Here is a 26,018-nt window from a genome sequence, read left to right on the forward strand (position 1 = left end):
GAGGAACTTTTCTTGGTTATAAGAAATTTTGTCAGACTTGTAGATATTTCTGACCATACTAACCCCTTTGGAGAGTAACAAGAAATTCCTCCCTTGTAGGCATGAGAAAGAAACATATTCCATCTCAATCCTCTCAAGACGCCTACAGTTAGAAAGGAATCCGTGCTTACATATCTGAGTCACAAAATGAAATCTGAGGTCCTAGAGAAAACTTTGTATCTCAGTACACATGATGGAGCAAGACTTCCTCCCACTCACCCCTACAAATATTTCTGACACCATTCACAGCATTACACAAAATATAAAGATTGCTTAATTGAGCAGATGAAGCAAGTTACACTTTTTCTGTGGCATTACTAGTGATTTATTTATGAACATATCTGAAATTTCCACTTATCAAGCAACAGTAAGGAAGAGTAGTTTTATGTGAAGAAAGGACAGAGTTTAGGCCCAACTCTTTTTTCCTCTATTTGCAATTTCAATGCTTTCTTGCTGTTTCTTAAAGTGTTTGATGCAGCAGGAGGGAAGTGCAGCTTCCCTCTCCTCCTATTGAAATTGGTGATAGGAAACAGAAGAGTGCTAACGTAATAAGTAGATATTCATTTAAGTGGAGGCAAGCTTAAGATTCATTGACCTAAGAGCAAGAGGTCAATATTTATTCAGAGAACAATAAATCTTGATACTTGGTTCTAACAGATGTTAATCCAATGTATTATTAAATCCATCCCATTAAAGCTAATTAGGTTGTGTGTCCTCGTGAGCCTTGTTGCCAATAGTCATTAGTATTGCATGGGTCATAATTACTGTGCTTTGATAATTAAATCATATAATTTCTAATAAAATTAAATATCTGGGGATAGAAATACTTATTTTTCTCTACTATGACTATATTATTGTATATTTCATTGGTTTCCTCCTTCATGCTGCTGTAGACCTTCCTCCTGCCCAGACCAGCATAGCTAAGGAATCAAAAGCAACGTTGGAGCAGCACCATTTTTTAAACTTTCCTATTTGTCTTGAAAACCTGATACTCCTAAAACCACATTCATCCACTATTCATGCACCAGGCAGGTAAGAAGCAAGGACACAAATCAATAAGTAGCTGCTGTCATGAAAAAGAAAAAAGAAAAAGGACTCATACTCCTAAGTGAAAAATTCCTCCTATTTTGGAGTTTTACAGTGCTTTCCATCCCCAAATTTCAGTGTACTTCATAGATAGGAGGAAATACTATCATCTTCATCTTAATCTCTGGAAGGAACTGAGGCACACAGAAAGGAAATAACAACCAAGATCTTAACCACAACCCTGTGCCAAAGCTAGACATCACTCAGGTACATTAGTGATTCAGCAAGCAGGATGGGTATTTTTAGTGCACATTTGTCTTGGAAATACTCTTGCAGAATACACGCAAAATCACTGCCATTTGGGTCAAAGTGGTTTCCTTCCTGAAGGAACCACAGCTGAACTCAGGCATCAGGGTACAATGCAGAATGTCCCACTTGCACTGTAGATGACAGCTTCTCCAGTGGTTAGCACTCCGTGCACTCACAGTGCACACCTAGGGCTGCTGACTGGTGGGAACCTCACTCTTGGAGAAGACTTAGTGAGGACATGAGGGATCACAGAAAATTAAATCCTGGTCATTCCATCTTCTTTATGCCACACACACCAGTAATATAGACTACAGTTCCCAAGTTTCAGCTCCGTATATTGACGCTTGACAGTATTTTTCCATCGCGACCTGCATTGTTTACAGGCAGAAGTTGCGTATTTCTGTAAGAGTCTCACAGATAAGGGGAGTACTAGTTGAGAGGAAGTGTTAAACACATTGAACTGTACATCATGTGTCACCCAGAGACATGGCCTCCAGCACTGAAGGTAAAGTGTGGAAAGTAGGATTCAACTGCCATCATTTTGGTAGTCTAAAAGTTGGACATTTAGCCTAAGCTAAGCTAGTCATTTAGGCTTTGCCTTTAATTAACAGAGAAAATGAAGCACCTCCAGAGAGCGATTCACCTCATCCTACAGTAGGCATCTAAGATAGATGGGCTCAATTTGGAAACGCTTCTCTCCTCCTCCATGGGCTTCAGTGGAAGACCTCTGTCTGAGTTTTAGATGGCTAAAGCAAGGTAAGACGAAGCCTATGCAGACAGTTTATCTCAAATCAAAGACATTTAAAATCCACATTCTTCTGCTGTTTCTAGACAATGGAACTGCTGGATAGGCCCAAGAGCTGCATTGGTCACAGTGCGGAGGGAGGATATCCAGAGTCAAGCAGAATCAGGGGGAACGAAGTGCTCCTCTGGTGACTAACATGGTGGATGTATGTTAGGTGAGGTGATTAAAAGCTAGCCACAGAGAACACAAAGACCCAGCAAGGATCAGAGAAACACCAGGGAGAGCAACTCTAGTAACCTGAGCACACCACATTGACTACTCCTCTGACTATCAAAGGAGGTCAACTTGCCCCTCGTGTGAAATGCACAGTGAAGAAATAAATTAAAAAAATCTCACAGGAATGCCAGGCAAGGGGTATAGTATTTACTATGGAATGCAGAGGGAAGAAAATTCTGGGACTGTAGAAAATGTATCATGGAATGCTTAGGTGAAGGGCCAAAGGTATGGACAGAGAGACGTCAAAGTGGATTGGGGAGGAACAAATATGGGAAAACAGAGGGAAAAGAAAATAAACAGGGCAGTCAGATACAGACTGCTGGTCAGTACACTCACCTAGATGAACCTGGCACTTGATCACCGCAGACTATCCTATATTCTTATTAAATCCTATTTCTTTCTTCTCTGTGGATGTGTGAACGCTAGTGAACTTCACGATGGACAAGCCAGGTAGCAGGATAAGAGGTCTGAGTACCTGCAACCTGAAGGGTGTGCAGACCAAGGTACCAGCAACTGGATAGACTCAATATCTAAGACCAGCTACCAGAGAGACCATAATGTGCATACATTGACCCCACAAGATTTCAGTCCTTATCAGCTAAAGAGAATTGGGCACTTCATACTGTTTACGTGTGTATGACTGTTATATGTGTTTATGGGGTGCCAGTAAAGACACTGCTCTCTGTGTTGATCTGTACGGCCAGCTGTGTGTATGTTGGATATTTTGTGTGCATGTACATGTACACACGTGCAACTACTGGAATATATGTGCTCACTGAACCTGGTGACAGGGAACCACAGTGGCCTTGTACCTATCAGGCTGGAAAAGGAGAAAGCCCCCTGGATCCTAACGGGCACCTGGATTCATAGAATCACAGAATGGTTTGGGTTGGAAGGGACCTTAAAGATCATCTAGTTCCAACCCCCCTGCCATGGGCAGGGACACCTCCCACTAGACCAGGCTGCTCAAAGCCCCATCCAGCCTGGCCTTGGACACTTCCAGGGATGAGGCATCCACGACTTCCCTGGGCAACTTGTTCCAGTGCATCACCACCCTCACAGTAAAGAATTTCTTCCTAATATCTAATCTAAATCTCCTCTCTTTCATTTTAAAACCATTAGCCCTTATCCTATCACTACACTCCCTGACAAAGAGTCCCTCCCCATCTTTCCTATAGGCCCCCTTTAGGTACCGGAAGGCCGCTATAAGGTCTCCCTGGGGCCTTCTCTTCTCCAGGCTGAACAACCCCAACTCTCTCAGCCTGTCCTCATAGGAGAGGTGCTCCAGCCTTCTGATCATCTTTGGGGCCCTCCTCTGGACCTGTTCCAACAGATACACATCGTTCTTATGTTGGGGGCCCCAGAGCTGGACGCGGTATTCCAGGTACTCTACTTCAGCCACCTTCGGACATTGTACTGAATTACCACTGCTTTGTGGTAATTTTTTGTGGTTGTCAATTTTCACTGGAACTGTGGAGACGTGTGCTTTGAATCATTTTCTATACATAAGAACTCATTTGCATTTGATACCAGGAGCATCCCATTGGTCCCACACATGCATTCTGATCACTAGAAAACTCTGCCGTCAGAGTGGAGTTTCATCTGGCACAAACTGGATATGGAACTTCAGACTAGGATTAAATTCACATGTGTTTTTACCTCATTATCCTATCGTATGTTAAGTTCTCTGAGCTCAAAAAATTAAAATGCACAAAATGAGACAATGTGAGGTTTGCAGTTCTAATTCTGTTTGAGGAAAAGCCAGCTTTAACCAAGAACAGTTGCGAGAATACGTGCTAACACCATACACTAAGGGCGTGCCTCAGCTCTCTTGACGCTACTTCCCTTCATACACTCAGAGCCAGTTTTTATGAATTTCATGCACACAAATCCCTTTGGTGCACTGGTGCCAAGCTGGCTATATGTACGTGCAAAGATCCATTTTTCATGTATACGCAGGTTATTTGCCTGCATATATTACATGTGTGCAAGTGTACACACTGCAGCTATGTAGGACAATTTAGAACAAAAGTCAGACTTGCAGTGGACTTCTCCAAAAAACACAAACACAAAAAACAAGCCAAAGAAAAAACTCCATCAAGTACGTGGCACAACCTCCATCTCTCCAATGTGCTACGGAGCAACTGACTCTCTGCATCTAGCATGGCTACAGGCTACTGCCCTCCTACAAGCTTCAAACTGTTGTTATTTTACTTCCTTCAGATGATTCTCATTATAACCGGGCTGAGTGCTGAGTTAAAAAGTAAGTGTATGAATCATATCATCAACTCAGTTGTCTGGAATCTTGCTTTTCCATGCATTTCCTCATTGCTCCACGGATCACCAGTGTAAAACATGTTGTAGCTGCATCAAATTTCCTTTTGCTCTTTTTAACTCTGCAATTGCCTGTGAGTCGATACTTATTGTTATCCAGCTTCCTAACAAGTGACGATCTGTGCCTTCAGTGCCTTCCTCGCAGAAGTGGCAAAGGGTTACAAATCTTTAACTTGAGGTTATTGCCCGGGGGGATCTCACTATCCAGCTTCTGGGATAAGGCTTCAGCATTGAGTGTCCATGTTGTGGTCAGGAAGAGAAAAAGAGAACCCTCAATTTAAGCCTAATTTAAGGCATGCCATTGCTCCATGCACCATCAGATCTCTGTCATCTTTCCACAAGTGAAGGTGGCTGCACAGCCCTGTATCTTTTGCCACAGCCATCCCTTGTGGGACCACTTTTCACCTTGGAGCAACAAGACAGCCGGCTCCACCAGCTTTTAACCCTGCCAGAGGAAGGATGTATGCACAAGAGTGGCTCAGAGCACTAGTCCCAAGACAGGCTTCTGCTGCCTTCCTTACAGATATACACAGAGGACAAAAAAAACCCTCCCAGCTATTAAGACTTACTATTTACTTGACACCCTCCTTCTTTCAACTGTTTATTTGAATTGCACTATTAGCCTGTAATGGCTGTAGAACAGTCCAGTGTGTTGTAAATTCCCCTTCTACTATCTAAACGCTGCGCCTTTGATATTTTCTACCTATCATTGGCTCTACACAGTATTGTACTAGCTTTCCCCATGTCCCTGTGCTGTCTAAGTCCATCTATCAGCCTCCATTCCTGAAAATAATACTTTGATTTTTTAGTAAAGGGAATATTTTTGACTGATTCTCTTCAGTGGAATTAATTTTTCCAGTTACAGAATTCAAAATACATTTTGCAATCTTTTCCTCTGAAGCTAGCAGTATTCCCAAGGTACAGGATTAGAGCAGCTTTTATAATTTCAGGGTGGGCAGTATGGAAATGGTTTCTCCTTGGTTTGTTTTTAATCTTGTAAAAATCTGTAATCATGTTTTCAGAGTAGTGCTCCCCCTTCTCCATTACTACCCTGTATTAACCACTGGTAAGCAAATTGTACATTCAGAGACCAGGTTTCAGTCTGTAGCAACTATTTTAAGAACTGGTATATTTGCATTCCTGTATTCTGGAAACAACACTAACCCCAGCTTGAAGTTATGGGATATTTTATGAATATTTTGTGATCACACAGACAGAAGTACTTCCGATGTTTATCAAAAAAATGATTTAAAAATCACAATTCCAACAGGATATATGAATTTAGCAGCACCACTAAACACTTTCATTTCTACCTTAATCTTTAAGAGGATTCTGCTAAAAGATTAATCATTCAGGGACAGAGAAAAAAAGTCTAAAAGCTTGGCAGGAAAAATGGTCAGTCTCATGTGCTTTCATTTTCCATGGCCAACTGTGACTTTGGGAAGCAGAAAAGAGCACACAACTTGGGCTGCTTTTGATCCCCATCTAGTGCATGAATTAAGGAACTGCACAAATTTAAGGAGTGACTTCCCGATTTAAAGTTAAGCGGCAGTAGGATTAACAGTTCCTTTCACCATTTCTAGAAGACCTCGAATAGGCTTAGTGAACTTGAAAAAGCGGGAATTTCCAGATGTCCCTAGCTACCTGATGAAAGCCAGATGTTTCATAATGACACCGTTTTCTAGTAGTGCTGTGACTGTGATGGCCTAGGGATATAAAGAAAGCAAGACCTGCATAGTGAACTAGTATCTTTTTCAGACCAAATTACACAGTGAGAAAAAGCAACACGGTTTCAGGCAAGGAGTCCTTTTAACGAGTCTCTGGGTCATTTCCAGGTGTCCAAATGTTGCATTTGTTTCATTGTTGTCTGACTTTTTGTCAAGATGGTCAGAAATACTATTTGTAAAATTTTTCACTTAGAAAAATGGATTTTGGTGTTTTGTTATAATAAAAACTCACATCCTGATTGTGGATGAACATCGACCCATGCAATGGGGACTTCAAGGCTGGTAAATCAGTAAGACAACTGGACAAAGGAAGACCACTAATACCATCAGGGATGAAAGTCCCTGACAGCTTTAGGTTATGATCTTTGCAGGTGACTCAGGGTAACTTGTACAATGCTTTCCAATAGCACTGCCCAAGCAAGTAGCCTTGCCTTTCAGAAAGCATTCTGTGACTCAACACACAGGAACTCAATGTGTTCACCCTGAGGAACTTAAAAAGGCTAAAACAAGCCAGAAAACACATCTTTACTGAAACAGGGCCATACCTCCAATATTAACTAATAATAGTGTAAATTTTCATCAAAGATTAGCAGAAGGAATTTCAGGAGGTTAGAGAAGACACACTTGGAAGAAGCCTTTGCCCGTAGACAGCAGAAGAGCCTTATTTTTAAATGGCAAAATGCTACTTTTCCCCACAATAAAGGCAGGCATGATCCTTGTGAGGCCAGGTCAAGGAGCAAGCAAAGATACTTTAGCATCATGATTTACCACTAGCCTATAGTCACTGTTACACAATATCTACCCATGCTAAAATCCTCACAGAGCAGCTAGCCAGAAGGGATGTCTTTAGGCATCCCTTCATGTCTGAAACTTCAAACCATCAGCTGAATTGTCATTTGGGGGGTGGGGGGGTGGAACCAAGAAAACAAACCCCAACACTCAACTGCTGTTAGAACTGTATACTAAATCCTCAAACGTTACTGGATTCAGACCCCATAGAGGACACTCAAATGCCTAGCGAGGACAGAACTGTAAAATCTTAACAAGCACTGTTTCGTATTTTATTAGACACTGATCTCTCAGTAATAATTATTCAAAATATCTTATTCAAAATAGCTATATAGTCTAAGGCTTGTAAGCAATACATAATTTTATACAAAGGATTTTAAAAAAAAAAAAGAAAAGAAAAGAAAAGAAAGGAAAAGAAGGAAAAGATAGTGCTGCCTGAAAACGAGGAGATAATTCATACTTGCTATCGTTTATTCTTTAACAGTTCACGCCTTCAAAACAGAGCTGGCAGAATTACTGAGGAAATTATGCTGATTTAAGAACTGCAAGAAATTTCTTCCCCTCCTCAAACACAGGGGTTTTTTTTCCTGACTGCACCAAATAGACATTAACAGTGTGTGCACTAATTAGCAGTTCCAACATATTACTGTTGTTCTGGTGCCCCCCAATGGTCACCTGGCTTTACTACTAGCTACGGCTTAAAAACCTCTGTTGGAGAAAATACGTTGCAGGTGTAATCGCCAAATACCCGTGTAGCTTTTCATCCGGCTGGACCCGAGCTCTGAGCCCTGACACAGCTACCGGCACTGCAGATTTCCCACGCGTAGTTTCCAGAGTCGGGCACACGGGGCAGGTCCTACAGCCAGGTACTAACCACCTTCCCCAACCACTTCCAGCAGAGCGCTTTGGCAGCTCGAGCAACGAGCCCTCCAAGTCAACGTAACTACTTCATCATAGCTACCTTTGATTGCAAAAACGAATCAGATTCACAAGCACAGATGCCACATCCAGGGTCTCTGCTGGAAATTGCATGACATTAACCGAACTGAGGCATCATTCAAGCAGGTAAGACACACAGATACCCAGCACTGGCTGTGCCTGCCCTCCCTTCCCCAGTCACCACATCCCGTTATCACACACACTGACCTAGCACATCCGACAGTCCCCATCTCATATAACAATACATTTTGCAGAGCAATGCATCGCATCCCAGCCCACCAGCAGGGGTGGCGTGCACTCACTATGATACATCTTCATTTCCAACCATATCACGGCAAAGAGAAATTAATCTTTGGCCTATAAATCAGCACTTCCCCCTGTGAACTGATCACAACCTGACTATACTCACTGCAGCTAAAGGAAAAGGATGATCCCAATCACAAAGGGTGTTTCAAAAGACTTAATTTCCAAAAAACTTCAGGTGGAAAATACAGATGAAAGCTTGAAGCTCTTTAAGAAGAGATTAGATGGCCAAAAGCTGCAATCCTTCAATTGAGAAGGAAGAGAGCTTTATCTAAAAGCCCATCCTGGTTTATTGGCCAAGCGAAGGTAGCAAAGCAATATTTAACAAGTTGAAAGGGGGAAACGGATCAGATAGCAATCAATACAAATGTGACATGGAGAAAATTCATCAGAAGGAAAAGAAATCCTTGATTGACAGGCCTAAGGAAAGAAGAAACACTTCAGTATGTACATTAGAGATGAGCGAAGCTCTAGCCATGGTCAATCATTAAAAATGCAGGCAAGGCAGAAGTGTTCAATAAGCTTTCAACTTCTGCATGGAGGGATTCCTACCACAAACCTGACAAACTTTCCAAGCCATCAGCATCTATTGGGATGTTAAAGATCTACTGAAGGCAAAATCTTAGATCTACAGGCTTGGATTAAAAAAGGCTCACTGAATCTTTGGATAATTTCTGGGATGCCATGGACAACTCAAAAAACAAGCACCAGTACTAGAAGTGGTAAGGAGATGGACCTAATGAAATAAGGATGCTTAAGCCAGTATGAATATAGTTTAAAAAAAGAAACACTTGTAGCAGATTTAATTTATAATGAATTAAAGGTGGAGAATATACCTCCATTTTAAAACTGGTAGAAACAGATTTAAAATTTAGTCTTTTGTGTTCAGTTACATTTATATCTTTGCCAAATAAATGTTTTGGGTCAGTTTGCCTTCGTTATTTTGCTGATAATACAAGTTTTCTTGATTATTTACTTGCACTTTGAGCATTAATAAGAAAGCCTAACGCAACCCATTTAGATGAAAAATTGCAGGAACAATTTGCACAGCAACAGCACAAAAAAATTAGGACCACACAATAGCAATAAAGTAAAACTAAGCAAGATTTGAATAACTAGCATATCTCCACATGTGGTAAATAGAGCGTCAATCAAATGTTGCTGCTAGGGAGGCTCCACAGAGATCAGGATTAGCCTTGATGCTAATCCCCATTGTCGGTTTTCTGGAAGTCAATAAATGACAGCTGATACCATTTGCAAATGAGAGACTCACAAAGGGAGAAAGAGGAAGACAGACCTAGAGTGCTCACACCTACTCCAGCAATGGCTTTTTAATACAGCTGAAATGTAAGTTGTGCATGTAGGAAAAAAAAAAAAACCACAGACAGCTGAGAATGGATGACTATCCTAAAAACAGTGGATCCGAAAAGACTTTAGCAGTCCCTAATAAACCAAAATTCATATGAGCTTCCAGGTCACATATCAGAAACCAAGGATCCTTCCTGGCAAGAAACTGAGTTCTCTGCAATTCTTTTCACCCTACATCAGAGCCAAAATCAGCTTTAATAAGTTCTGTCTAGAGACAGACTACGAAGTTTTGTAATTAGGTTATTTATGCGGAGGCTTTAAAACAGCCAGGGCTGCTCTTAAACACAGATCCCCAGATACGAGGACCACTGGTTAATCTGGAACGTTAGTCTGTTTTCTATGGGCCAATGGGGAAAAAAAACCCCAAGACGTCTTGACAATTTCTTTTGTTCTTGAAATAGTAATTTATACACACAAGAGAAGCTTTCCTTTCAGCATTCATCATCACGATGTATATATTTTACAAAGCCTCATCAGATTGAGCTCACAAAGAAACTCAGGTGCTGGAATACTGGAAACAATGAATAGTTTAGATGTTCTCTTTTTTTTAAAAAAAAAACAATAATGAAAAACTGGAAGGATGCTGACAGCCACAGAAATGATTCAAAGGCTAATGAAGACTTAAAGTCATGAATCTATTTAGTTTACAAACAAAAGAATGAGAGGTGACTTGATAACTTATGAGCATGCGAAAAGGGGAAAATACAGTAGAGAAGGCTATTTCATCGTGGAAAGGTATTTTTTCACCACCTTTTTCCTCCCTCCTCAATCAGTCTCCTTTTTATACAGGAAGGCTAATTAGCCATTGAAAGAAGGTGCCAAGGAAAATGGTAGTTTTACCATTCCTTCATATTTTCCAGTCACGAATAGAAGCCTTTCTAGAAGATATGCTTATACAGAAGTCACTGGGTTACCCAGAGAAAAATCCCCAAAATATAGAGTTGGCCAGGTAATTCCTTCTGTCCTTAAGTTCTTTTTGATCACAGGCTTCAGTTTTACAGCTAGATGCAAATCAACTGCCAACATGTAAATTAGTTTATTCATTCGGTTTTTAAGTCACATGCAGCAACCTAAGATCTCTGGACTGACTGCAGCTGGCTCATCTGGTCTGCCCAGAAGAGGGAAAGGGGAGAGGAATTGCATCCCCTGTCCAGACGCATCTCTCCCAGCACACATGGTAAGAGCACAAACCTGTACTGGTAAAGAGCTGCTCCTGCAGGAAGCGGCAGGGAAAGACAGAGAAAGTGGGGAATGGCAGGGAAAGTACAACAGCTTCATTGCTCTTCTTCGGCAGAGAGCATGCTTTCCTCAGTGATATGGACTCCTATTCTGGTGCCCCAAAAAATGCATCTTTTGGACTACGAGGAACAAAGTAAGGACACTTCCATGCACTACCGCTCTTCCACAAAATCTACATAGGCTGTCCAACACAAGCAGAAATGTAGAGCCATAAATGTTTCATTCATGCCCTAAACCAGCCACTAAACAATTATTTCATCGAATATTTGTAACCCAGGTATGTTTGCCATTCTTTTCTAGAAACATTGCGTATACCCTAATGCCCACATCCTTCACAACTTCATATGACGTGGGAGTTTTCCCCTTATACTTGATATAACAAATACCATTAAATATTTCCCCAGATAGGCTAAAGCAGTGTTGAAATTGTCACCCATGTTTCAGACCACAGGGGAAGTGTACCTTTTCTCTGAGGTAAAATAAAGGCTTATACTGTTAAGCAGCTTCTCATTTTCTGTCTGATAAGGCAGAAAGATGTCTTGTCTTGTTTTTCAATGAATACATAGCAACTCATGCTGTGGGGGTCCATTAATTAAGGGTGAAACTCAAAGATTTTATTTTCCTTCTGTCCAATTCCCTATAAAATGACAAAAAATATCACTGAGCTATTTATCTTGTAATCACTATTATTGCTCTACAGCCAATTCATCGCCGTTATTTATTAAGCGTGCCAAAACCAACAGCATGCTAGAAAACACTTGGTTCATTCAGAAACCACAGCAGGTACAAGCTGACAGGGCAGAATGGTCAAGATGCCACCAGAAAGATTTGTAACTAGAAGGAAACTTTATTTTGTAGCACAGAAAGGGTTCATTTAAAAGGCCACTACCAACAGACTACACTAGCACTCATTATCCGTTCATGAGATTGTCGTTTAGCCCACCTGCAACTTCTGATACTCAAGTAGCTTCATACAATATTTAAAGCATTCAGAGAAGCTCCTGTTACCACACCCTTGCAGAGGGAGAGGCTGCAATTAAGAAGTGATGGCTTCCTTTCCACGTTGCAGTTTTGCTGCGTGCAAAAGCAAGGAAAATCATGCAGTAACAATTAAGCAACTGCTGAAAATAATTTTTGTTTGGCCACATTCTTTGCTTTCACTCTCAGTGAGAGTCATCCTATGCAAAGGACCAATGGGAGGGGCAGACATTCCTTTTATCCTACATATATCCTTCAGCACTGAAATATCAAATATTAGCAAGGTTAAGGAACATATATAACCATATACCTATCAAGCCAGAGGCTCTGCTGGGCAATCACCTCATCAATCCCTAGCACACCCTAAAATGTTCACTGCAGGAGTTCACCTAAAAATCATGTTATTTTCTCACAAGCATTCCTCGGCCATCGAGCCCATTCAGTTAAAACTCCCGCTGTATATAGGAAAAGACAGAACTCCTGATGCTCTGAGCTGCATACCAAAATCCTCACAGGGGTGGGGAGCCACAGCGTGGACAGCTGCAGGAAGAGCAGCTCTAAGAAGCAGCTTACAGGCACAAGGTGAAGCAATGCGGTGAAACAATGATGATCCTCAAGGAGCGCCATTGCCCATCGTGGGATGGGACTGACCTGGGCTGCAGGGCTGCCTCGCTGCCGCTAACCCTGAGGGCTCCAGATCACCCAGCACACCCCGCACCAGCCCAGTTCCGCTACAATCATACGATGCAGCTCTGACACAGGATCCCTGTGATCACACCTCAAGAAAGGCCCAAGGGCCTCAATTTAGAATCATAGAATTGACAGGGTTGGAAGGGACCTTAAAGATCATCTAGTTCCAACCCCCCCTGCCATGGGCAGAGACACCTCCCACTAGATCAGGTTGCTCAGAGCCCCGTCCAGCCTGGCCTTAAAAAACTCCAGGGATGTGGCTTCCACCACCTCTCTGGGCAACTTGTTCCAGTGTCTCACCACCCTCATGGTGAAGAACTTCTTCCTAACGTCCAATCTGAATTGTCCCATCTCCAGTTTTAATCCATTCCCTCTAGTCCTACCATTACCCAACATCCAAAAAAGTCCCTCACCAGTTTTCTTCTAGGTCCCTTTAAGATAGGTAGGCCACAATAAGGTTTCCTCAGAGCCTTCTTTTCTCCAGACTGAGCAACCCCAACTCCCTCAATCTGTCTTCATAGGAGAGGTGCTCCAGCCCTCTGGTCATCTTTGTGGCCCTCCTCTGGACTTGTTTCAACAGATACACATCGTTCTTATGTTCTTATCGTCAGCTTGGTGTCGTCGGCAAACTTGCTGAGGGTGCACTCAATGCCACTGTCCATGTCGCTGATGAAGATGTTAAACAAGACCGGTCCCAGTACTGATCCTTGAGGGACTCCACTTGTCACTGGCTCCACTTGGACATGGACCCATTGACAGCCACTCTTTGGGTGTGGCCATCAAGCCAGTTCTTTATCCACTGAATTGTCCATCCATCAAACCCATATTTTATCAGCTTGGAGACCAGGATGTCATGCAGGACAGTGTCAAAGGCCTTGCTCAGGTCCAGGTAAATGATGTCAGTTGCTCTCCCCTTGTCTATTGATCTTGTGACCTCCTCATAGAAGGCCACCAGGTTTGCCAGGCACGATTTGCCCTTTGGCGAGGCTTCCTACAGTTTCATTCCAAGTTTTTTTTTCTGTCAGTAGGATACTGCAGAAGTTAACCTCCCCTCCACCTCCTTCACATAGGAATAGAATTTATCCCCTGTGCAAACTACAGAGCACCGAGTCCACAAAAATCCTTCTGTGACTGCTGTTTTCCTGAGACAAGACTATACATCCTCCCCATACCCACACAATACCACCTGTGCAGCCCCAGGGTTGCAAATTATTGCATTCTCATCACCACGGGACCAGTTAGGATCCCTCAGAGAGCCCCTGGGACTTCTCACATGAAAGGAGTAAATTCAGAGCTGGTGTACAGACCAGCTTCACAGACCCAGAGAACATGTTCAGTGCCCCGGTGGGATCGTTCTGCAGACAACCAGCACAGGGAGGAGATAGCCGTGAGTCGAGTGTACTGGAGACACTCTGAAATGCTAATACCTCTGAATGACTGTTTTTCTCATTTCACGGAAAATTAGGAGGTGGAAGGGGACAAAAAGGGAGTTCATTGTTCCCCCAAATGCCAGATAAAATAATTTAAGTCAGTGCATTAAAATATGATTACCATTTGTTACAAAAAGAAAAGATTATGAGGGGGGAGACAGCTTTTATTGAGGTAAAAACTGAGTACAGAGTGAAGCTTCTAGTGACCTCAAGACTCCAATACTTAGACATTCCCGGGATGCTTCAATTATTGAGTTCCCCTGTGATGTATATTGGGTTTCATTTTGATCCACAGGCTATTAAACATGATCTATGACACTTTCAGAAAAGCTGTAGTTTGGAGTTCAGCCTGTAATTCAAACTTTTTTTTTTTCTTCCATCATTGGTTATTAATGTGCATATGGCACTGAGAGAGCATAATGAAGAGGTGCACAGATACGCAGGAGCACAGTGCTGCTGTTATAAGAACACAGTCAATAGGGTCAACCAGAGCTAAATTAACTGTGTTGAGTGTCTTCAAACTCTGCTTTCTTATTAAAAGCAGTTCTCTTCACAGGCAGGCACAAAAGGCCATTTAAAATATTAGTCAATATGTTCTAACTCCAAAATGAAGCAAAGGAAAGGAAGAGTAATTAGTCCTATTTAAGCAGAGGAAAATACATGCTGTTTGGGCAAACAAGCACGATGTAGTCAGGAATCTGAATGCACGAGCTGAAACCAACAAAATACATCAAGAGTACAGCAATTTGCCATAGCTCAGAATGGAAAATATTTGACTGTAAATAGGCTAAGAATGCATACTGTATTTTTGTCAAAGAATAAACCATAGATTTAGAGGTTGCCGTTTTTTGGAAAGCATATATTTGCAAGGAATAAGGTTGTGTTTGCTTTTGTAGGTTTTGTTTGTTTTTTCCTAAAAGCAGACAAAGACTATTAAGATAGCAAAAAATGTTGACCATGTTTAAGAGAAACTGGAACATGCAGACAACAGACACTGGAGAAATGGGCTGATGAGAACCTCATGAAGTTCAAAGGGAAATGCCAAACCCGGCACCTGGGGAGGAACAACCCCCTGCACCAATAAATACTGGGAACCACCCAGCTGGAAAGCAGCTAGGCGGAAAAGGACGTAGCAGGCCTGGTGGACACCAAGTTGAACACAAGCCAGCAATGTGTCCTTGCCATAAAGAAGGCTAGTATAGCCTGGGTTGCATTAGGCAAAGCACTGATAGTGGGTTGAGGGAGGTGATCCTTCCCCTCCACTTGGCACTGGTGAGGCCACATTTGGAGTACTGTGTTGAGTCCCGGGCTCCCCAGTACAAGAGACATGGACATACTGGAAAGAGTCCAACGAAGGGCCATGAAAACTATTAAGGGACTGGAGCATCTCTCCTATGAGGAAATACTGAGAGAGCTGGGACTGTTCAGCCTAGAAAAGGCAAGACTGATGGAGGGATCTTATAAATGTATATAAATACCTGAAGGGAGGGTGTAAAGAGAACGGAGCCAGGCTCTTTCCAGTGGTGCCCAGTGACAGAACCAGAGCCAATGGGCACCAAGTGAAACACAGGAGGTTCCCTCTGAACATCAGGAATCACTTTTTCACTCTGAGGGTGACTGAGCCCTGGTAGACGTTGCGCAGGGAGGTTATGCAATCTCCACCCTTGGAGATACTCAAAAGCCATCTGGACATGGTCCTGGGCAACCAAATCTAGGCGTCCCTGCTTGAGCAGGGGGTTTGGACAAGATGACCTCCAGAGGTCCCTTCCAGCCTCAACTGTTCTGTGATTCTGTTAACAAGTTTTTCTAAGAATCTGGTTAGTTCAGTAATACTATGCCTTATTCCATCCTCTCCCTTTTCAAGAATAATTTTCTTTTACATGATCCCAATATGTAAATCCATAATCATATACACGCATAGCCATGAACACACACACACTTTTATATTCAAAACGTGCATATGTACAGTTCTGAAAAGTCTCACAGTATTGCATTACACAATACTTAATTTTTCATTTCTATAGCAGTAATGAACAAAAATGCAATACTGTTCTATGTGCCAACATGACTCCAAAGAAAAAGCACTTATTTTTATTATGCTATTTGGAAATGACAAGAGGTATAACCAAGGACATGTTTACATACTCCTAATGCAAAAAACAGACAATAGAAACTCTAACATCCATGCCTTTTTTCCCTTATTTTCTTTATCTGTAAAATATTGACAATTCATCATTAATTTACCTGCCTTTCAAATACGTAACAAGGTTAACCAGTGGGACAGATTCAATGTAAAGTCCCTTTGGCTTCCTATACTCTGAAAATAGTTTAATGCTTGCTCTTAAAAAAATGTTATAGAGTTGACTTAGTTTTCAGATTAGCTGGTTTTGCCTATTAGCATAGGACAGGCTAATAATAACAGAAAATGTTAAATTATTCATTGTTCCTGTGTTCGCAGCAATGATCATTGTTTTTCTTTTCCAGCTTGGTCATTCATAGTAGGATACACCATTTCAATGCTTCAGTTTTACCCTAGTATAACCTTTAATCAAGATGACCGTTATCTGTAAATTAGGCGCACTTCAACATCTTACCTTTTCAAGTCTTCACAAACACAGACAGAATGACTTTCTGAGGTATGTCACAAACTGCCTACTTAATTTATATGAACTGTGCCACTTTCATTTAGTCCCCAAAAAAATTCTCTTTTCTGGAGAAGAAATGGGGTTTAGTTTTTCCCTCTTGGTCCTTCTACAATCTGTGAGATTTGTAACAACAGATGCAAAATGTCCACTGCTCTAGGTAACATGCTGTATCCATTTGAAAGCCATACAAATTAAATAGTACTGTCTTTGTTCACACAGAAATAGCAAGAAGTGCTTATGCAGTGCTTAAGCACCCTTTAGTCAGTTGAATCTGTGGCAATAAAGCAGAGAACGCAGTCCCACTGAAACCCTATGGCCTTTGTTTCTGTGATCTTTCAGTTAGAAAATAAAGCTTTTTAGATGTTTCCTACATGTAAACAGAAAGATTTATTATGTGTGAAGCTTTTAACAATGCAAAGGTTTGAAATCTACTTGTTTGTTTTCAATATCTGAACTGAAAGCTAGAATGACCCTCAGTTTTTAGTAAGGCAGTATGCAAAATTTTTAAGACATTGGGCAAGTGGAACATACACTTCCCCTGTAAGAAGGGAGTACATCTACACAAAACATACCCCACTGTTATAGGTGATTTGCTTGTGTCCTGAAAGAACATTCATGTTAACTAATCAGTCCTAGTGAGACAGTTTTTAACCTGAATTAAGCACCATATTTACGCGTGGCCATACATACCACTCCTAGTACCTGAGCTAGGTACCTTCACAGAGCATTACATGCTGTGATGAAAATACATCTTGCACTGATCTCCCTGGAAGCTTTGGGTCGCTTACTTTGAATCCGTCAGTCTCCCATGATTTTATTTCCTCGCAATATTTTTTTTCCACTTTGTCTATCCCCCCAGCTTCATTTCATGTCATTATGGGTATTACCACATGGAGAAATGATTGGGCCCTCCATTATCCTTAAAAAGGATTTCAAGCAAGAAACAACTAGTGTGAAACCTACTTCACCTCTGGAGATCTGAGCAATCTTGCTCTGCAGGTGGCTCGGGGAAGATGAAATCCTTGTTCATCCCGAACGTAACATACGAAGCTGCAGCAGACTCCCTCCCCACAACTTCGATTGTTTCTGTAGGCTGAGCACTAGGGATCAATAGACCTCAGTCCCCAGTGAGCCTTGAACACGCACAGCTCAGTGTTAAATCTCTGACAAAAGTTGCCCTGCACTCTCATCTAGTAAACCATCCAGCAGCAAAGCCATTTGGGTTTCTTCTCTTTGTTCCGAGAATGGAGGGGTAGTTGTAGCAGCTGTGTAACAGTGCTCTTACAACAGAGATGTTTTGGTGCCGGATGTGTTACTATTGGTGGATGGGATGTAAATATCATCAGTTCAAGATATCACTTGATATTACAAGTCTGGGAAGAGACGGAGAGATATCATAGAAATAGTCAGCTACCCAAAGGACAGAACTCAGATGGTTAAAATGAAGTGGAAGGTAATTTAGTGATGTTAATTCTTGCTTATTTGCCTCAATTGAAACAGTACCACTGACCTAAAACAAGTGAAGATTTCTGCATGAATAGAGGTGTTTTTAACTGGAGCCCAACTGGTACTACCCAATCCTGAACAGTCAGTCTGGAAGAGGGGCCAAGCAGAAAGCTAGAATCTCTACAATTGACATATCATGAATTGCTAAAAATATCACTTAGGACTATTACAGAAAGCATGGGCTGGAAGCAGTTCACATCTTTGCCTTGTCTTATTACATCTACTGTAGGTTACGATACAAATATACCTCCTTTCTACTCCCATACACACATCTGATATGCTAATCATCCCATAAAAGAGCAAGCAGAAGATCAAGTCAGTCTCACAAACCATTATATGTGGCTGGAAGTTAAGCAGGTGTATGACCTCAGTAATGTAAAATATATACTGAAGTGTTGCTAGCACCTAGGTCTAATGCTAAGGTGAGATGGACACCATCAGTGTAAAATGCATTGATCCCTACTTCTCCTGATGGAGACTTTAATGGTGAATTTGGCCCCTTAGTCCAGCACTACTACTTCAGTACTCATGCAAGAATATTTATAACAGAGAACAAAGACATAAATTCCAGTTATGTGCAGATACGCAGTCAGAAAGCAAAGAATTCTGTTTTAAATTAAGTTTTTTAAAAAGGCATGTTATTTTTATGTTCTTACAACTCAAATCTATGGAGGAGACATTTAAAACAAAGTCATGCTAAATATCTTTTTTAATTAACAGCTACAGACTCTTTTGTACTGATGAGTTATATAAAACTGCAGAAAAAATATATTAAAAGGGAAAGTGTGCAAATCCCTCATTAACAAGGTATGGAAACACTGCTATAATTTCCCTCTGCTATTATATTCCACTGTACTGTTCCTTCTCATTTATCAGAGTTCAGATCTCTGCTTAACAATAACAGTCATTTATATGCAGCTAGACTACAAAGATTTTATTCATCTGCTGCTGTATATTATGTACCATTAGTTGCAAAATAAGAGATGTTGTTACTTTAACAAGTGACTGCTTATTGTATTATTAAATTTCTGAGCACCATCCTCTGCTGAGGAACGGTCACACTACAACGTAAGTCCTGGTTATTACTCTATTACTCACTTTGTGGTTTCAGGGCTTATTGTGCCTCTCTCCCCTAAGGTCCTTGCCTGCGGCCCTGCCTCTACCAGGCCTCCGGCTGTCACCCCTCCAAGAACGATGCACTTCTGCCCCCCTTGAACATAATACTGAGAATTCAGTTGGGTCCATTGAATTAGGAGGCGATTTTGAAGCTCTTCCCTCCAGGAGACCATAAAATAGGGGTCTAAATCAGCACACAGCACACTCAGGATACAGTGTGGGGTTCTTTGTACCTGTGTTTATGAGCTAAGGCAGCTGAGCTGGGACCCTGGCATCCCAGGGTGGTTCTGACTTTAGGTTGCCTGAGTCACGATCTGCGAGTTCCCCTCCTCCTTCCCCATTTTAAAGATGGAGGGAAACTCTGCCAATTCCTCAAGAAGCTTCCTCAAGAAATACAGGATGAATCTGGAGCTTTTGTTGATCCTGAGGATTTCCCTGACAAACAAAATTTTTTCAGACAACCCCTTTGGAGGTCCCCATCTGATTCCCTGAAAAGACAATCCATCCCCCTGGAAGGTCTTTCTTTTAGACCTGCCAGAGAAATCTCTTCTACTTGCAGATTTTTGTTTCTTGAAGTCCACAACAGATTTGTAGGTTGCTTTGAGAGAAAGCAAAGAAGTTAAGAGATGACACCATCTCTTAACAACCCCCACATGTTGGCAAAAAGACCCCAAACAAACAGATCTTGACCCACTCTTGTTCTTTCTGTTCTTTTCCAAAGCATTTCTATACAATTACATTATTTCAATGCAACAAGAAAGCACATGGGATCAGAAACAATTAGATTAACATACAGTACTCACAAATGACTGATGAATAGCTCTAGATCTGTCAGTCACAATGATTTAGCCAATCTAACTCCCATATACTTCTGTGTAAATCTTACCATTGATTTTCCTGTCGTTTGATGTGGCCCTCCACAGAAACTCATGTCAGAGCTAGACGCTAAAGTCAGTAGGCTACTTGTTACTGTAAAAATTAGTCATGTAAGCAAAGTTCACAGAAATGAGTCTCCACCATCATTCTTCACACACACACGTTACAGTATTGTTTAATTGTTTACTTATTCAAGTGTAAGAAAAACTCAAACTATACTATACAAGGATGCCAGGCATTCAAGTAACAACATTTTGTACGTAAATTCCCAGTTGGAAATACATTTGCAGTGACATGTTGGGGACCTTTCTTGTGCATAAACCTGTTGTTATAATCCATGTCATTTTTCTCTTGTTGTTCTGAAATATAGAGGGCAAACATTATTAATATAACCAATTGGAGGTCTTGTTTTCCCTTCCCATTCAAACCTCGTACCATAGTCAATGGGTATTTTGAATACATAAAGAATACTGAATCGGTTCCTTGATTAGTCTTTGATTTACACCACAAAGACCACAAGATTCAGAGGTTTCCAAGGCAACACCACTTCAACCTCCTTACATTTCTGCTTTGATATGAAACCTCTCATTATATAAATGTATCACAACACCAGTCAGCATGACAGGCTATTTTACAAATATGCCTTCAGATAGCAGACAGCTATATTCTTCTCTTAAGTAGAGGGGGGGAGGCAGGAATAAGGTTACCTTTTACTAAGGGGGAGAGTAACATTCCAAGCTCTATGGGCTTTAGTATGAAACTGTATCCTGAGCCTTCTAATACAGCCAATAAATTTTGAACTATTTGGCCAAAAATCCACAAAAGGGCAGGAAACAAACAAAATAACAGCAACAAAAAGAACCACCCCAAACCCACCACACAAGTCTGAGAACTGAGATGCAAGAATTTGAGTAATTGGAACTAATATCTGTGTGTAAAAGCTTTACTGAACTATCGGAAATCTGATACTCCAGCATATCAGACTGGACGTCTGATACAGAGCTACAGACCAGACAAAGTTTAGTAAAGCATAAAAGACCTACCAGGAACCTGCTGGCACTTTTTTAACGCAAATTTTGAGGTCTGAAGTGGTACTTAGCGATATACCACTAGCCTTCTTCACTGAGCAGTGTTCAATAGTACAATTACACTCCAGGATCCTTCGGCAAAGCCAGGCTCCCAAAGGAGGAGGGCGCTGTTAAAGATGGTTTCTTCTGTTCATCCTTCTTAGTCTTCTAGACCACACCGAGTCTGAGCAGACTACAGGCTGATACAGAAAGCACAAGGCATGGCTGGCTGGGTTAGCAACAGGATGGCAATAGTTCCAGATGCATCCCTCCACACATTTCCTTATGCCCTAGCACGCTCTGTGCCACCAGAAGGCTTCCCAGAGGCAGTATTACTAAAAATCAGAAAATTCTGCATCACCTGGGGACGCTCCAGCATGAGCTGAGAAAGATGACCTCTTAATTTCTAAAGAGAAGATTGTTACAAGTAAGAACATGCATAGATATTTGTAGTCATGGAAAAAAATAGGAAAATTAGAATGGTCTGGGATTACATTTTTTACTTCTTCCCTCACTTCCAATTCTGGCTGCTCACCGTGACTCTGTGACAGACCGACCATCCCCGGCACCAAAGAAAGTAAATCTTACGGTGTCACAGGAGGAAGAGGAGGAAAAATACCACTAGGGGGCACACACAGTACTAGCAAAACAATTGTTCCTTCAATTGTCCGATCAATTATGTCAGTTTCAGGTCAGAGACAACTGCCCCCAGTTTGCAGTGGCAAAATAACACCACTTACAGATATTTCTAGTTGAATGTAACAACAGTTCCCCAGTTACCACGGAGTGCCCATTTCTGTGGTTTCTACAAGAAGAAATCCCTCTTCACTTACGTGCACAGAACGTCACTGAAAAACACCTTACATCGCAGGTTCCTTTATGGATTACACCATCTGCTATACACTCAAGAGTACGGCAAAATGTTCAGGGCATGGACTATCTTGGATCACCCAACTGCAACCAAAGCCTTGCTGTACCATCTCTAGAACCAGTTTCGCTACATAGCCAAATCCTGCTGTAACCCCTAAAGATGAAATGTTGCAAGACTGTGGATGTGCACAGAATTCCCACTTTCACTAGGAATGGAGTAATGTACCATTTATGCTGCTCTTTAATTCCTCACCACCATGTTGTTTCTCTTTCCCTCAAATGTTCAGGCGATGAGTCAAATGACCAGCTAGTGGCTGTCCCAAATCCTTCAGGCCACTCTTTCCTATCAGTTTTCTGGTTTGCATGTTGGAGACTCTGAAGAGGACAAATTTTATACCTGAAGTCCAAGGCCCCAGAATTTACAACGAACAGTCTACCACAAAAAAAAAAAAAAAAAAAAAAAAAAAAAAGCTTTGAGAGGCAGAGTTTATGTAGGACAGCTAGAAGACTCACATCAGAATCAGGTGTCACGCTGCGATCCAGTCAGCCCTGACACATTTCCACATAAAGTGGGCCATGGAAGCTGGAGAAGAGCCAGTACAGCAGAAACCCTTCAAGGTTATTTTGCATAGGACTATGCAAATTCTTCACGAGCTGAGGACTTGAGATCAGAGCTATTTGCTTATCAACTTTCACCAGCACTAAAACTCACCTAACTAACCTTAGAAGACAGCATGTTATTCTGAACCATATTGCTGAACAAGCAGTTGAATAAAATCAATTACTTGCTCAAGAGATTTTTAAGACATACGTTTCCTTAATTATTGTCAGATATGCAGGTCAAAAAAAAAAGGAAGATTGATTTCTGGATAAATAGTATAACTGTGATGTTAAAATGTTGTATGAAAAGACAAATTGTGAATTAAAGAATTTTAATGCTCTTTTAATGAAATGATGGGAATATTCAGGAAGCACTTGCAGTCAAGAAACTGTACACATCCCCATCGATGGCATAATGCAACAACCTCTCCAGTCTTCGTCATCTTATCACACCTCGCTGATCAGGATGCATACCTTCTTGCCTAGCCATACATCTGTACTGATTAATGTAATACTAATAGAATGACTATGCTGTTGGCATCAGCATTGTTAGAACAAATTGACATTAGCTGGAAAAGTCAAGTCAGTCTTATTTTTTGTGACCCAGTGCTGTCATCTTATCTCTTCACTGGTACATGTTGTGCCCCAAAACTGGCCCTCAGCATCCAAAACGCAAAGTAACCCCAGACCTGTCCCTGTATAGAATCAGGGAGGTGAAATAACATGTTTTAGTTTTGTAACAGGGTCATTTCTGTAGTGCTCAAAAACTTCCCAGCATGCCTAAAGCAACGCAACTAACAATCATCATTTGTTGTTTCCTCCAGGAGAGAAATTTGTGCCATTCAGTGCCTTGCTTCACTAGGGAATTTTGGTCTGTTTCGTTGATAGATTTTTTGGGGAGCTTTTGTGTGGAGGAGGGAAATAGGTTATGCTTTATGATTTTGGGTTTCTTAGTGCTTCATCAGAGGAGGCATAAGAATCAAAAAAGCATCACCTTGCCCATGAAAAGGGTGGTTGAGATCTGCGGCAGTGCTCATTTCTTGAGGAAAAAGTGGAAACACAAGCTCCTTTCCCTCCAAGGTCTCTCCCACAAAACTCTAAAATCTGCATTTCCAGCATCAGTCTATCTATATCAGTACAAAAAATAAAGCCCGGCATCTCTTCCCCACCCAGACTAGAAGCACCATAAGGCAGCAAAGCAAAGAACCAGTAAGTTATACTCAATAAGCCACTCACAACATACGTGCTCTAATCCATTTTTTGTGTTTCATCCCTCCCCTCCTCAATCCCTTCCGTAGCACACATAAATCAGAAGGTGGCAGTTGCAGCATTATTTCTTCTATGCCTCCCATCGCTCCTTTCCAAATACTCACTCATCCATGGGTAGAGGAGCTGTTACGCAGCTCTGTGTGTGTATGTACACACACACACATATACACATATTATTTATGTATATATATAGGCCTTCCACTCTAATAAGAGGAAGGGAAGCCCCATATGAAAGGATCATAACCCATCCACGCTTTGTGAAAGCATGGTAAATGCAAAGTCCTTGAATCCACGCTATGGCTATGCATGGCTTTGTACTGCAAAAGTTAAATATACTTTCCAAAACAATACAGACAGGGTTAAAGACCACCTCACGCCTAAAGATGCCAGGATCCAGCATAAATTGAAAGCAATTCCTGTGAAAGAAAAGCTGCTTAAAGGACAGCAGACGTTATAGGAATTATGCATGTGTATATACAGTATGTATAGCATGTAATACATAGTATGCATACCATTTGCAAGCATGCGTATGGTATACGCGTCTACATTCTAGTTTAAATTTCTGGTAGCAAATTCTAGGGAAAAAATAAATGCAGAACACCAAAGCAGCTACAGAGAGGAGCAAACAATGAATTAAATTCAGTTCCTCACAGAATAGCTTATTCAGTAAAACATAACACAACAGTGTCTATTGGCTTCTTAACGACTTAACTACTTACTTAAGTAGTCTTAACTACTGATTCCTCACTAGTAACTTCAAAATTTTACTGCTGCTTTTTTTCAAGAGGTTCATGATTTTCTACCAGGATGGCAAAGAGTTACCAAAATGTTCACCAATTAAGTTTTTCCCGTTGTATTCCTGTTGTCATTTATAGGTTGTTTAACATCAGAAATGTATTCTTAAGCACTTCCTCACTTGCATTATCATAGATTATCACAGATAGTGCAAGACAAGTTCCAAGGACAGCCTTAAGTGTCTGAAACAGGTAGTGAATACTCTGTCTAGACAAGAGATGCAGACAACACTGTTCCTCTTCTCTCAATTCTGCCAGCTGCTAACAGCTTTGACAGTAAGCTGAGTACTTATAAATGCCTGCACCTCTTCCATTAGGAAAAAAAAAATAGCCTTGTCTAAACAGAGAAAAAACTTAAATCCTACCAACATCTATTTAAGGATTAAACCCCCATTCTACTGGTAAATTAATGATGAGCAAAGCCAAGGACTATTTCACATTCTTATCTGACACGCAGATAAATCAGTGAGCTACAGATAACACTCTTCATGTGTATGTGACACTCACCTGATGTAGCTTCTGCCAAAATTCAGGTCCATCCTCCATTTTTCTTAAGCTTGGTGGAATGTACCAAAAGCAAACGTTTGCATACTCCGGCTAAACAAGAGAACAAGTCATTCTTTATGAGATATAACAAATGAGACAGGAATACATACCATAGCTTGTCAAAGAGTTCTGCTTTATTTTTTTTTTTGGAGGGGGGAAGCCATTGAGTTTATACCCTTTTAATTAAAACTTCCTTCTCTGACTCACTTTTTGTTTCCCTTTTTTGAAACTAGAAATAGTTTTTGTATCATCTATTTCTCTTCCTGCTGCCAGAAAAAGGAAACCTGTTGGGGTTCCTTTTTCGTTTCTTCTTCCTATATACATATTTAACTCTGCTTTGCTCACTGAAAACTTGGGTTGGGAAAAAAGTGTAAGAGGGGCATAGAGGTAACTTATGGATTTCAAAATTGAAGGAACTTTAAAGAGAAGAACACATTTTCTTTTTAGTGTTTTTTAAATGGAAATTTCCTATGATGCATTTTACACCAAAAAAAAAAATCAATTTTTGTTACCATGTTACACTTGCACACCCAGTCA

General features: G+C 41.1%; 1 protein-coding gene across 2 annotated transcripts in view; it reads right to left on the reverse strand.

Moving 5' to 3' along the window:
• GADL1 (glutamate decarboxylase like 1) overlaps positions 1-26,018 on the reverse strand; it is an 84,928-nt gene that overhangs the window by 12,194 nt on the left and 46,716 nt on the right. For both annotated transcript variants that reach the window (XM_063325241.1, XM_063325240.1), the window contains one exon: positions 25,443-25,532. In XM_063325241.1, the coding sequence (XP_063181311.1) occupies positions 25,443-25,532 (90 nt within the window). The remainder of the gene's footprint in view (positions 1-25,442; positions 25,533-26,018) is intronic.

Source organism: Chroicocephalus ridibundus, chromosome 2, assembly GCF_963924245.1.
Source record: "Chroicocephalus ridibundus chromosome 2, bChrRid1.1, whole genome shotgun sequence".
NCBI classification, from domain to species: Eukaryota; Metazoa; Chordata; class Aves; order Charadriiformes; family Laridae; genus Chroicocephalus; species Chroicocephalus ridibundus.